The sequence below is a fragment of the Gymnoscopelus microlampas genome, assembly GCF_963454915.1.
Source record: "Gymnoscopelus microlampas genome assembly, chromosome: 1".
Lineage (NCBI taxonomy): Eukaryota > Metazoa > Chordata > Actinopteri > Myctophiformes > Myctophidae > Gymnoscopelus > Gymnoscopelus microlampas.
This window is the reverse complement of record NC_139962.1, coordinates 11483739-11497215: the sequence shown is the minus strand read 5'-3', so window position 1 is coordinate 11497215 and position 13477 is coordinate 11483739. Positions and strand designations below refer to the sequence as shown.

General features: G+C 44.5%; 1 protein-coding gene across 1 annotated transcript in view; it reads right to left on the bottom strand.

Moving 5' to 3' along the window:
* Positions 1-13477, bottom strand: part of brsk2b (BR serine/threonine kinase 2b) — a gene marked incomplete at both ends in the record, with an annotated part of 124648 nt that overhangs the window by 11203 nt on the left and 99968 nt on the right. Inside the window, 6 exons of the mRNA XM_084060679.1 lie at positions 160-820; positions 2463-2523; positions 6776-6835; positions 11187-11340; positions 12058-12155; positions 12905-13069. Coding sequence (XP_083916805.1) covers positions 160-820; positions 2463-2523; positions 6776-6835; positions 11187-11340; positions 12058-12155; positions 12905-13069 — 1199 coding nt within the window. The remainder of the gene's footprint in view (positions 1-159; positions 821-2462; positions 2524-6775; positions 6836-11186; positions 11341-12057; positions 12156-12904; positions 13070-13477) is intronic.

The following is a 13477-nucleotide window of genomic DNA, read 5'->3' as shown; positions in this document are numbered from 1 at the left end:
GCAATCAGTGCTCTAGGACTCTGCAAAGTCAATTTAGTAGGACACGCAGTCATTATTCAAAATCAACACGTATATCGCGATACATATTATATCGTGGCCTCTGTATCGTGATACGTATCGATCGTGAGGTAGTAGGCAATACCCAGCCCTACACGGTACCTTGCATTTTCCTGCGGTGGAAGCGGGGCGAGCCCAGGAAGCTGTTCTTGATGGAGTTGAGGCGCGTCCTCCAGGGCAGGCCGCCGATGGAGGGGCTGGGCGGCGGCGTGGGGCTCGGGGTGCCCGCCGGGCTGTCCTTGGGCGTGTGCACGGGGGTGCCTTTGGGGGTGGGGAGAGGGCTGCCCCGGGGGGAGGGGTGGGGAGTCACCTGCGCGATGGATAAAGATTTGCCATTGTGGTCAGGGTAGATGTGGTGGGGGCGCCGGAGCGGGGACATGGGGGGCACCGGGGACAGGGGGATGGAGAGCTTGGGGGGCACCGTGAGGGGCGGGTGGCGCCTCACCCGCGGGCTACAGGGGATACAGGGCGCCAGGGGCTGGCAGGGGGTGGAGGGCTCGGACTTGGGGGCGGCGGGCCCTTCCGCCGAGCCGGGCAGCGGGTTGGAGCGGGTGGTCTGGAGGGGCTTCTCGGACATTTTGGGCTTGGCCGGGAGGGTCTGTGTGCGTGGGTGCATGAGGGGAGACCCCATCTTTGGCTGGTAGGAGTTAGGGGTGCGGGGCCCCACCCCGTTAAGGCGGGCCTCGGCGGAGTGGGTGGGGCTGCAGTTGGGGGACTGACAGAAGTCTGGCGACTGGGGGGGGATGAAAAACCGCCTGACAGGCTGTGATTGGGTCATGCGCCGTTTAGGAGGGCAGCGCAGCGGGCCAATGGGAAAGCACGGCCACAGCCAGGTGACATAGTACAGTATAATAAAATATATATATATATATATATATAAGAAAATAAAAACCACCACAGCCCAATAAAATATATCATTTCCATGAGCAACGCACCAGGAAAGTAAAACAGGATGTGGCAGATGGGTTGAGGAGAGGTGAAGCGAGTGACACAGCAGGCAGGCAGGGGTTTGGTGAGAGTGCAAGAAAGAAAGAACAAAACAAACAAAAACAGAACATGCTATTAGCACAGTGAGCCATGTCAAGAGGACAGCTGTGGCAACCATTCCTTGAAGCACCGACAGCAAAGTGAACCAGCATCAAAAGCTAACCAGTTTAGCTTCACCCTTCGCCAGGGAAAGCAGCCACAATGCATGCACGATGCCATGGAATGAATGAGCTATAGTACTATATGTACTTTAATACATACAGTCAAGTATAACTTATTGCCGTATACTGTGGTATAGTAGAGTATATTATAGTAGAGTGCAGTATAGTATACTATTGTAGTATTGAATACATTATGGTAGTATTGCATGGTGATATACTGTAGTATAATACAATATAGTACAGCCGAGCCCAGTATATATTGCTTTATGTTAAGTGATTACGTAAATTACTTCAAATGATACGTAACTGTGCGTGCAAGTCTGTGTGCCTGTTTTGTATGCCATAGAAATATTACAGTGAATAGTAGGATACACATTCCAAATCGTTGTGTACTGATCTAAAGCAAACAGGAAGACCCCCCCCCCCCAAATACATTTCTTTCTATCACATTCTTTTACAGAACAATATGTTATCAAACTTTAACAGACTGCAATAAAATGAAAATCTGACAACATGAAACGTGTGTTCTTGCTGAGAGTTCATTTTAAAATTCCTTGGCTTTAATAGAAAAATAAATGTCACACGGACAGCTAGGGGCTGGAAGATTTTGAGTTGCAAATGTAACCTTTCTGTTTTGGCTTAGCAGCATTAAGGCACTGATTTCCATTAGAATGCGGTCTCAGGCCTTGAATTCTTGAATCCCTAGTCGTGAGCATCAATGGGGCATCTGTTAAGTGTGCATGCTAATCACTACAGTACATGTCATCTCCAGTTCATAGTGTGTTCTCAGATGGATCCAGTCCCACATCATTTCTAAGCCACAGACAGACAGAATTAATGCCTTTCCACAACATTGGCTGTTTGTGGAGAGATTTGGTGACAATTAAATGATATGATAACAATGCTGATAACATATTTGTACAGGCTTCTTACTTCCTGGTGGGAACATTTGCTGGACCCCCTCAGCCCCACCCCAATTTTGTGAAACTACAAGTGGCTTGCCATGCAAGTGTTGGTGTTTGAGAACAGCAGCGTTCATATGAGACAAGCAGGCTTACAGCCAGGCTAATGATCGATCATAGTAGGTAATCTGCATGAGCTGTCTGTGTGGTCGGATGAGAGGCTGTGGTGAATGGGTAGTCACGTTTTTACGATTCGATGGCATAAGCAGTGGAGACGCAGTGCTAGCGGTGAGGTGCATTGTGGGCCATTGGGCCAGTGGGTATAGGTGGGTGAGCCAGACAGACGGACACTTACCCTGGGACTGCTGAGGGGGCTGGTGGACAGATTGGAAGACGCCCCGCTGATGGACCGTGATCTATAAGCACACACAAGCATGCACACACGCACGCACGCACGCACACACACACACACACACACACACACACAAACACGGTCAAACAAGTGTAACGCAAGATATGATGCACATAATGCTCAATGACAGACTTGGAAACATAGCAAATACCACAAAGCCACATTACTTTGCAAACGCACACACACAAGAACACAACAAAAGTTCAGGAACCAAAGTCGAAGATGTTGAAACTCTTTCTACAGCAGATATGAATGATTTAGAAATCCTCCCACTGCAGTTAAAAAACCTTTACTTTTAGTGTGATATCCCTCAAAAAGAATGACGTTCAGTCCCTGCAGAGGGAAGTGGAGGGGAGTCAGTTTGCCTAATGAGGATGGCTTTCTAGGAAGTAAACTCATTCTCAGCGGGTTCGCACCATCTCACACAGACACTTTTATTTAAACTGAAACAATTTTTCTCTATCCATCTTCTCACACTGCCTTCAGTGTCTCTTTCTCTCTTTTGTAGAATAAGTGGACAGTTCACAAGAGAACGCGTGACCGAAGAGGTACAATATTAATTAATCTGTTTGTAAATCTGTGTACGGATGTAATGAACACTGAGGTTTTACTGAGTCAGTCAGCTGAGTGAGTTTGAATGGGTCACGCAGAGAGGTCATAGTACTCTACAATTAAAAAAACAAAAAAACGTTAAGAAAAAGGATAGGGACAGTGCCTTAGTTTCGCCTATTAATGGTGGCCATTGAACAAAACATGCTATTTTTTTTTTTTTTTGGAATAGTAAGCCTTTGAGAGGCATGATGACACTAGTCCACGGCGTGTTGTTCTGCCTTTGCAGAGATTGGGCCCTACAGTATTTTGGACCGAAGTGGCTAAAACCACTATTTGAGGATTTAGCATTGCGCAAGGGGCGTTCCCATGCAAAAGTTGCTACAGTATCTTCGGACACCAGCCTTATCCCTAAAGCACCTGCGCTACCCGTTACATTATGCATAGGTGTGGTTTGGGCGTTACATTAATAAAACCAATCACTGTGCCAGATGCCATTGCCTTTAAGAGAAGGCATGCGCAAGCCGTTATCCCCAGTGCAATCTTACGCTCTATCCCTCTCTGCCCATGGAAGAGCGACATTGCCTTGAAATAAAATTATATTTGATACGTAGAATTATCACTCACACATTACTGGTTATAGAGAACTTTACATTACAGCAATCTGCTTGTGTTTTGGATTAATTAAACAAAATGGTCTGGTGTGGTTATAGCAAATGTAGATCAAACAACGTTGTATTACAGTAGTCTTTGATAAGCTTAACTGGCAACTGCTGATAAAAACACAATTTATTGACACAAGGCATTAACAGCAGTCACACTTTTGTGAATTACAGTAAAATTGTAATGAAAATCACATTCACAATCACTTAATTCAGAAGTGCTGTGCGTCCGTGCCACTAACTCTGACTCTGTGGTCGCACTGAAGCGCCAATAACGTTGGACACTATACACCCGGCGTTTGCTTCATACGCTCTAGCCTTTGATTGCCTTTCAATAAAACCATATTCAATAGACATAAGTATCACCTACATGTTACTGATTATAGAGAATGTTATATTATTGTAATTCGTTCTTTATTTCCTGTGCAATGGATTAATAATGTTGCGCGCACTGAGGCGCTTGGACACTATAGCCAACGTTTGCTTCATACAGTACGCTCTAGCCTTTGATTGCCATATTTGATAAAAAACATATTTTGCCCAGGCAGCCCGACTTGTTCCGACATGTCCATTGCAGGCACTTTCTACCAAACAAATTTGGCATAGCGGGGGGTTTTTAGAATCCGCTATGTGCTTTCCCAAAAGTGTGTGGGCAAGATAGGAATTTTAGGGGTAATGCAACAATACGGCCACGGCCACACCTCCAGGCGCGAACAACGGAGTCGGCATAATGTATAGCGGGTAGTGTGGCCGTAAGATACCGTTTAGGGACAGTGCCAGCTGTTTTGTGCGTAATTCTCGGGTAGCGGGTAGTGCTAAGGGCTAAGGCGCTGGCTAAGATAGGGCCCTTTGTGTTTGATATTACTGAGGAATAGCCTCATCCGATGCAAAAATGCTGCACGTTTGGCCAGCGGCCATTCGAGGGGGGGCATTACAGTCTGCAATTTACGGTAAATTAACATTTGTCCACATGCCAACAAGACACATCGGGGGAGGGAGTCAACAATCTATAAATACTTCAAACCACATCAACACTGTACACACACACACACACACACACACACACACACACACACACACACACACACACACACACACACACACACACACACACACACACACACACACACACACACACACACACACACACACACACACACACGCACACACAATTCATCAGCGCACGTGTACTGCATCTATTCTCCTTACAACGAGCGTACATCCATTTTTCATTTGCGACTCATTAACTTTTCATATCTCCCTGTCCCTTTCTCCTGCGCCATCGTCCCTCCTCCGTCTGAAGCCCCCCCCCCCCCCCCCCCCATCCCATTGCAACGTCACACGGAGGCCGACGACCACACTGAACATCTCTTTGGGATTTAATTGCCCACGAATGATTTGCCTTTGTTGGAGATGAAAATTGAAACAGTAAATCATGTTTAAATATGCTCGAAGACGCTCTCTCTCTTGCTCTCTCTCTCTTACACACACACACAGAATGGCATCGCTGATTAGATTTCTGAGCTGATGGGCAAAACGTTTTTTGAAACTTTCCATGCAATGTGAATGTGATGATAAATTAAATGTTGAGACTTTCGTACGGGTACGAACGCATCTCTACGATATAAAATAAATTGTGTCTCGTAGAAAAACGCGACAAATGAGAATGCCATTCGCTGTGAAAAGGATGATGCTTATCTTGCGGTAATAACCGTAAAATACAGTACATATGGTAGTAACTACTGCTGGGGGGGATGCTTTAGAGAGACGAATGGCTGGCAGGTCTATACGAGGACACCCCTCTAATATAACATGACACAGAGAAAACCTCTGTTCATGTGCTGCACATTAACCGTAACACACGTCACCTGTACTGACGGGGACTAGCATTGCATGTAGTCTTTAACAGTCTGCAGTTCATTTATTGGTCACAGCAAATGAAGTGTGTGTGTGTGTGTGTGTGTGTGTGTGTGTGTGTGTGTGTGTGTGTGTGTGTGTGTGTGTGTGTGTGTGTGTGTGTGTGTGTGTGTGTGTGTGTGGGGGGGTGTTAATAGTTTTCATCCCTGTTTGCTCTCTGTTCCAGCGTTTAAAGAGTTCTCCATCTGTATTCTCCGGGCAAGTAAATTTATGCTAATCTCTGGTTGGCCCGTGAGCGAACGTCTATAAACTCAGACGCAAGGTCAGCCACGGACGGCATCGGAGAAAAAAAAGCACACGGGCCGGGGGCCACTGCCAGTGATGAGATAACCCTGTCCTCATCACGCCTCAGTGAGCAAACAGACTAGCACATCAGAGACAAACAAAATTAACACACACGCGCACGCACACACACACACACACACACACACACACACACACACACACACACACACACACACACACACACACACACACACACACACACACACACACACACACACACACACACACACACACACACACACACACACACACACACACACACACACACACACACACACACACGGAAATGGGAGGACGGGTAAAGAGAGAGGGTGGCAGTCACAGTAAAATCCAGAGTGTTCATTTAACTTTGAGAGTACAAATGGGCCTACAGTACACTATAACCTTCCATATTTGACTGTGAAGAGTGAGAGAGCTAGCAAGAAAACAAAGAGTTGACCTACAAATCTGCCATGGGGGACAGATACAGTATCAAAGAAGAGGGAACAAAAAGAAGGCGGAAAGCATGTTTATTCTTTAATTTCGTAGGTGGTAAAGAAAAATAAGCCGAAAATTGTGCTACAGTCTACTCAGGTTTTACTAGGCTGCTTCGGTTTGCTACTGTCGGGAAAACAACACTTTCGACAACTACCGCTCATTAAGATCTCGTTAGATCTTGTCGTGGACGTGGGATGGTACAAAAGGCTATTTACTCCCCCCCCCGCTAACTAGATTATCGGCTTAAGCGATCGAAAACATGGCGGAAGAGCTAAAGGAAATGGATTTGCAGAAGGCCCCGGCGCTTGTGGATGAAATGAGGCGATAAGACAAAGAAGCAGAACAGAAAAACAGAAAAGACTATACCTTTCTTCCTTGCTGCAGTTAGCGTTTGTGATATCCAAGCTTTTACTGAACACAGACTTGCTGCAGAGGCAGACAGGAAGAAGAAAAAGGACCCAAAAATATATATATATAAACAAGAGACAGAAAGAGAAAATCACAGAAAGGAGAAAAAAGGTGAAATCCTATTAAAACCCATTAAGACCTGAAGCCGATTCTACAAAATGTCTTTTCATGTCAAGGACCCCCAAAATGAGATGTATTTGGCCGCCGACCCCCATCTCAAAATGTTTTGTTCCAGGGACCCCCAGAAGCAAAGATTTTAGCTAAAAAGGTTCGCTTTAAAACAATATATATTCCAAGATTTGTACACATTTTCACGATTTCTTGTGAGACAGATGCATTCCAGGTCTTAATGGGTTAACAAAAGCATGCTTTGCACAGATATCAGAGAGGAGTTGGCCCTATAATGCCATAAAAGCATCACAGAACATGCATGCACAGCAAGCTAAAAAAACAACAAGAGAAAGAAAGAAACAGGACGAAAGAGACATTTATGGGTCATGCAGCTTGGGTCACTGACATGTTCACCATACTTCCAGACTATAAGGAAGCAATTTCCATTTGCAATGCCTGTGTCTCTGAAGCCTTCCCTACATGGTTTGCCTTCCTTGCCTACACGTTAACAGCCATGTACTCTCCAGTGTAATGATAGCATTTTAGCAAAAGGAGCCTTTTTCAGTGGCAGTATTTGTTGTACTGTATACAGCAATAACTAATAAGCGGTTACCATAAAATGCAAGCACCCTGCTGTTACTGATGATAATGATAATGCTAAAACCTCAGGCCTCAGGTGTATGTATAGTAGGTTTGTGTTACGGCTACATGATGAATCATGTTTTTGTTGTCATTGCAATATGAATTTCCACCATAAATACATTGCAAAGGCCTGCAAATGCCAGAATGACAGATTCATGAAGCTGTAAAGTTGAGAAGGAATAAACCTTTCTCATAAACAGACTTCTGTTTTTAGCCTGCTGGTTTTCACTTGTTTACCTATTTAAATGAGCACCAGATGCACGTCTTGTTAACATTGTGTTGCATCTTGCTTCTTTAACCACATCAACCCTATAGTGTCCCTATTACGGGACGAACAATCTGCAAAAATAACCAATAATACCCGGAAATAGATCTACAAGCTCACCACACGTCGCGACATGTTGTGAGCTTCTAGAGCGGCTATTTTCTGTGAAGAGATCTGGTGTAGAGCGAAAAAAGGAGGGCACCAAGTGCAGAGCCCTGGTGGACACCGGTCAACTAAGAATTTGGGGTTTAAGTGGTTAAAGGTGGATTGTTGCTAGAGTTTTTTCTGAAGGAATGCAGCCAGCTGGTCTCTGATTTTACATATCTGCTCAGAGCAGATCATCGATTGCAGGTTCTGCAAGATGGGATCCGAAGTTAAATTCTGTTCAATGTTTTTAGCAGAGCTCATCAATGTCAGTTTTAGTACAAGAGACCAAGAGAGAAAAGAGAAGGGGGCGGGACCAATATTTCAGTTGCTGAATCTCAAGACGTACAATTGTCTTAATAACAGAAATGATATGTCAATGACAACACAATGTATTGTGTTATATGCTGCTATATTATTGCTATAGCAATATCCAATAAGTTTATCTCACATTGCATATTTGCACCAAATTGTGAAATCTTACCCTTGGGCTACACAGGGCATGTTTACGTATCTGTACCGGTGGAGCGGAATGAAAACAGCACAGAGCTTGTTATCGGCTACGCCACAAACGTTTGGTGTGCCAGTCACGTACTGTACGTCTTCAAAAAAGAAAATGAGAGGTGATCCAGTAGTCGAATAGCCTCGGAAACCCAGCCTTTTTTTTGTTTCAAAAGAAAAAAAGTCTGGGCGAACGGTGCAGGAACGATGGTCTTAGGACCTTGTTAACTCCTAACCAACCAGAGTGCAGAGGGGCGTCGCTCTAAATTTGGTGACGTCAGCGTGCTCAGTGCACAGACCGGGGGAGGGGGGGGAGGGGAGGGGAGGCGGGGACATAGATTGGTGAAGCAATAGGAGGCGCCGCACTGCTCCGGGCGCCTGGGTTTGGATCCGCCCTTCGAGACCATGGATGGGGCTCGTTCTCTCAGTCTAGTAGTCGAATGGTTAGGGCGCATGTATCTCATAGGCTCTAATACCTGACAGCAAGTCCATGGTTTGATTCCCTGGCCGGCCGGAACATTTGCTGTATGTCATTGTCACCCCAAGCCACTACTCTCTCTCCCCGTTTCCTGTCTCTAAACACTGACTATCAAATAAAGGGAGTAAATGGGCATAAAATGGCCACAACATAACTGAAAATGAAATTGTCTAGCATCCATTCAAGTGTTCTAATTAAAAAGTGTTGTGCCAAAGTTTGGCTGGCAAATCAAAGTAGGCCAACAAACTTTTTTTCATACTATTCATTAATATTATTATTAATAATTCATTAAAATTGTCTGAACTGCTGTGAATAAGAGAAGAACACTGGCACAATCCCATGTTTCATCCAAATTTCATCCAAATTAAAGTAATATAAAGTAATTGCATTTATAGCATTGGTTCTCAAAGTGGGGTCCGGGGACCCCCAGGGGTCCTTGAGGGAGTTCCAGGGGGTCCCCAGCTAAATGATGGATAGTTAGGAACTAAATGGACCCTTGTGGGTCTGTAACTCTGAGAGTGTACAAATGCAACCAAATGGACCCTAACGGGTCCATTTTGTTGCATTTGTACACTCTCAGAGATAAATTAACATTGATTTTACAATATATATTGGGGTCTCAGAGATAGAAATGTCATTACATGGGGGTCCGTAGCATAATGCACATCAAACTGGGTCCTTGAAATTAAAATGGTTGCGAATCACGGCTAGAGCCGTAAAAATCTTCTCTTATGGGGAGTCCCTGGCATATCTTTTCAAATGGGGGTCCGCAGGCTAATAAGTGTCAATTTGGGGGTTTTATATTTGCATTATTCAATCCCCTCATTCCTTCCCTGGTGAGTGATGCACCGCAGCCCCTCCTCCCTCTGGCAAGAGATTCTACTGCGAGGGGAACTTCTGACCAAGGCTTTATGGGCTTTCTCATGTTTTAATATACTTCACAAAACCCTTTAATATACTTTTTTTTATAGCAGAATTCAATTTTAAAAGAGCTGCGTCCACTACAGACAACGTGACATTCTCGAACTCGGCGTAGCCCGTTCCATCGGTTATAGTGGCAGCATGCAGTCGCAGCAGCCCGCTCTGCCAACGGAGCAGATCTGTTACGTGCCCAGTGTAGCCTGGGGGCTAGTGTGTGTGTGTGTGTGTGTGTGTGTGTGTGTGTGTGTGTGTGTGTGTGTGTGTGTGCACGCGCGTGGGTTTTGTCTTTTGTCAAGCCACTCCTTAATGTAATATATCACATTTTGTGTCTGCTCACAAATGGCGTTTTCAGGGTGAACATTTAACATCACAGAACAACATCAAGGTACTGTAGATGTCTATTGCTTACTGATAAAATATCTGACTTAATATCTAAGTAGGCCACAACGTGAATTTCCTTACCCCTTTACTGCTTTTTCCACACCTCACCTCAATACTACTGATTGTATATTAAAGTGTCCTTGAACACATTTCTACAAAGACTACACGGCACTCAGGTTACTGAAGACTAAATTCATTTCATGGGATCATAGTACTTACAGAGTTGGCTTTTTATAACATTGCATAAGTGCTCTTGTTGTAGTGCATGTACCTTGTACTTATTTATTTATAACATTTTACTCAGCGTTGCATAACAATTCTCGAAAGTCAGTCGTGAAGCAATCTTTTGGGATGATTCGTGCACTTCTGAATGTACGGCTGCCAGTGTTGATTTCGTCGACTAAAACTATGACGAAAAATGTTCGTCGACTACCTTTTGTTCACTGCCAAAAACGAAATAAAAACTAAGCTAAAATAAGAGAGAGGCTAGTGGAGAAGAGATGCAGTAGAACTAAAAGACAAGTCATTTTATGCTTGGTTGCGCTACGGTGTGCATTCTGAAAATAGCAGATCTACAAGCTCACAACGCGTCGCGCTGCGACACGCTGTGAGCTTGTAGATCGGCATGTGTAAAATCGAGTGTAAAATCAGCCATTACGACGCCACCAAGGCACCGCCAAAATACATTATAGTCGACTAAATCAACTGTAGATTTAGTCGACTATAATCGTATGATATTTAGTCGACTGAAACTAGACAAAAACTAAAACATTTCAGATGACTAAAATATGACTAAAACTAAATGGAATTTTATTCAAAAGACTATGACTAAATCTAAATAAAAATTTGCTGTCAAAATCAACACTAACGGCTGCACATATTTCTGAACATACAGCAGTAATACACAGTAGTGACGTAGCGTGTACCTCTGTCCGTGGGTAGCCATGTCGATGGCCCGTCGTACTGGCACAGGGGAGCCTCCCTCGGTGACGCAGAGCACCTCCATAGACTTCCTCTCTGGCCTCCTCTTGCCGTGGCGACTCAGCATGGGGGAATCCACGCGCTTCCTCGGAGGGTCCGCTGAACACGGGGGACAAGGAGGGGATGATGTGAGAACACGACTAAACCAAACGATGGCTTTTTTATCTCACAAGTTTACCACAATATAAAAGGAATGTGTTGAAAATTACTTTTTTTTAACCATATCAAATTTGTGTCAAAACAAATACTCCATATCGTTGCTGTCCGGCAGAAACCAGCTAACTCAATTTTGACGCTTTTGCTTTTTTTTTCATGAATCAGGTCCATTGAACACCCTTTACGTTTGTGTGTTGGTAAAAAAAAAAAACTCCATTGGATCCTCAAACTTTCTGCTAAACCAGCTAACTCCACTGGAGTTAGCTGTTTTTGCTGACTCCAGGCTCCACCCCCTTTTGACCTCCAACCTCATTGTGAGCTTGGAGGTCCATTCAGCTGTTCTTATCAATGATGAACAAAACCTCCTAAATCCACTTTTTTTTCCATTTCCTGAAAAACATTTTGGAGTTAGCTGGTTTCTGCCGGACAGCAGAGATATGCTGCATAAGAAATCGTGAGGCTGTCAGGTGAATGAAAATAAAAAGATCTTTGCATCAAAAAACTCAAGTTTAACCAGCACACAGTCAAATCCGTGTTTACATTTGTTACTCTGAGACACTCAAAGTTAAATTAACTGAGGATTTTACCATTGTAATATCCAAACCAAAGTGTATAATTTAGGCACAGACTAATAAACGGAGATGAACTAGATCAGCTTACCTATTTCAGTACGTGGGGGCAGGTTCTGGTCCTCTTGGCTAGGGTACCTCTCTTTACGGTCCAGTAGTAGGAAGTAGATCATCTTCTCCTGGTTGTCACTGGAGGGAGGGAGATGGGAGAGAGGGAGAGATCACTAGCAGACATGTCTGTTGGTTAAGACTGGGGCAGCCCGACACTCTATCATCAGAAGACATTTTAACCAGAAGGATTCATCAAGCTGACAACAGAAATGTCTTGTGTCAGCCCCTCCGCAACCATCCTGTCTTCCTTCCAATCTGCTTCCTCAGTAGTTTTTCTCCTTATTTCACATATAACTCCTTCAAACCCTTTCCCCCACCTCCTCCCTACTCCTTTAGTCTCCATCTCATGCACGTGCACACATAGACATGAAAGGGGGCTTGAGCCCCTGCCCTTTTACCCGTCGGTAAAAAGGTGCCCTCTCAAGCCAAAACAAGTAAAATGGCAGTGTGTATTGGATGCAGCTCAAAGTTAACCTTCCTCAGGTATCTAGTTTGTTGCCGTACGACCTTCCTAGCCCGTGTTATTAAAGAAAAACGGCCGACAATGGCCAAAACTCAATCGAAAACCGGCGAAAGTGGCCGTTTTCAAGATAATTTGGCCATTATCTCTGGAACGAGAGGTCCAATCTGCTCAGTTCAAAACTTGTTGGGTGCGTGAATTTGAGGACATTAAGCACGCGATGATACCTTTTCGGATTTTTCGGGTTTTCGGGTCTAAAAGTATGGTAATTGTTTGCAATTTTTTTTTTTATAGGTGCCCTTTTGAAATTCTAGCCCCTGCCTCTCCAAATCCCTCTGCACGTCCCTGCTCCATCTCATGTACTTACTCATCAGCCAGCAGGTCTTTGGTGAGTTTGGCCTTGTCTCTGAAGCAGCCCAGAGAGTGCATGCTCTCCAGGACGTCCGGGTCAATGTCCTCGACCGCGTTCAGCATCCGGATGGCCACCTTCCTGGGAACGGGCTGCTCCGGTTCAGGCTCGTTCTTCCCGGCTCTAGAAAACACAAAACAATATACATTATATACTATCAGTGTTGATTTCATCGACTAAAACTATGACGAAAAATGTTCGTTGACTACCTTTTTTCACTGACGAAAACTAAACCTAAACAAACTAAGCTATGATGACTAAAACTGAGACTAAATATATTGACAAATTCGTCAACAAACAAAAACTAGACTAAAATGTTAGTGAGGGACGAGTGGAGAAGAGATCCAGTAGAACTATAAGACAAGCAGTTTTATGTTCTTTTGCGCTCGGGTGTTGCGCTCTGAAAATAGCAGATCTACAAGCTCACAACGCGTCGCAGCACGACACGTTGTAGATCGGCTATTGTAGATCGCTTGTAGATCGGCTATTTTCAGCATGCAACCAAGTGTAAAATCAGCCATTACGAAGCCA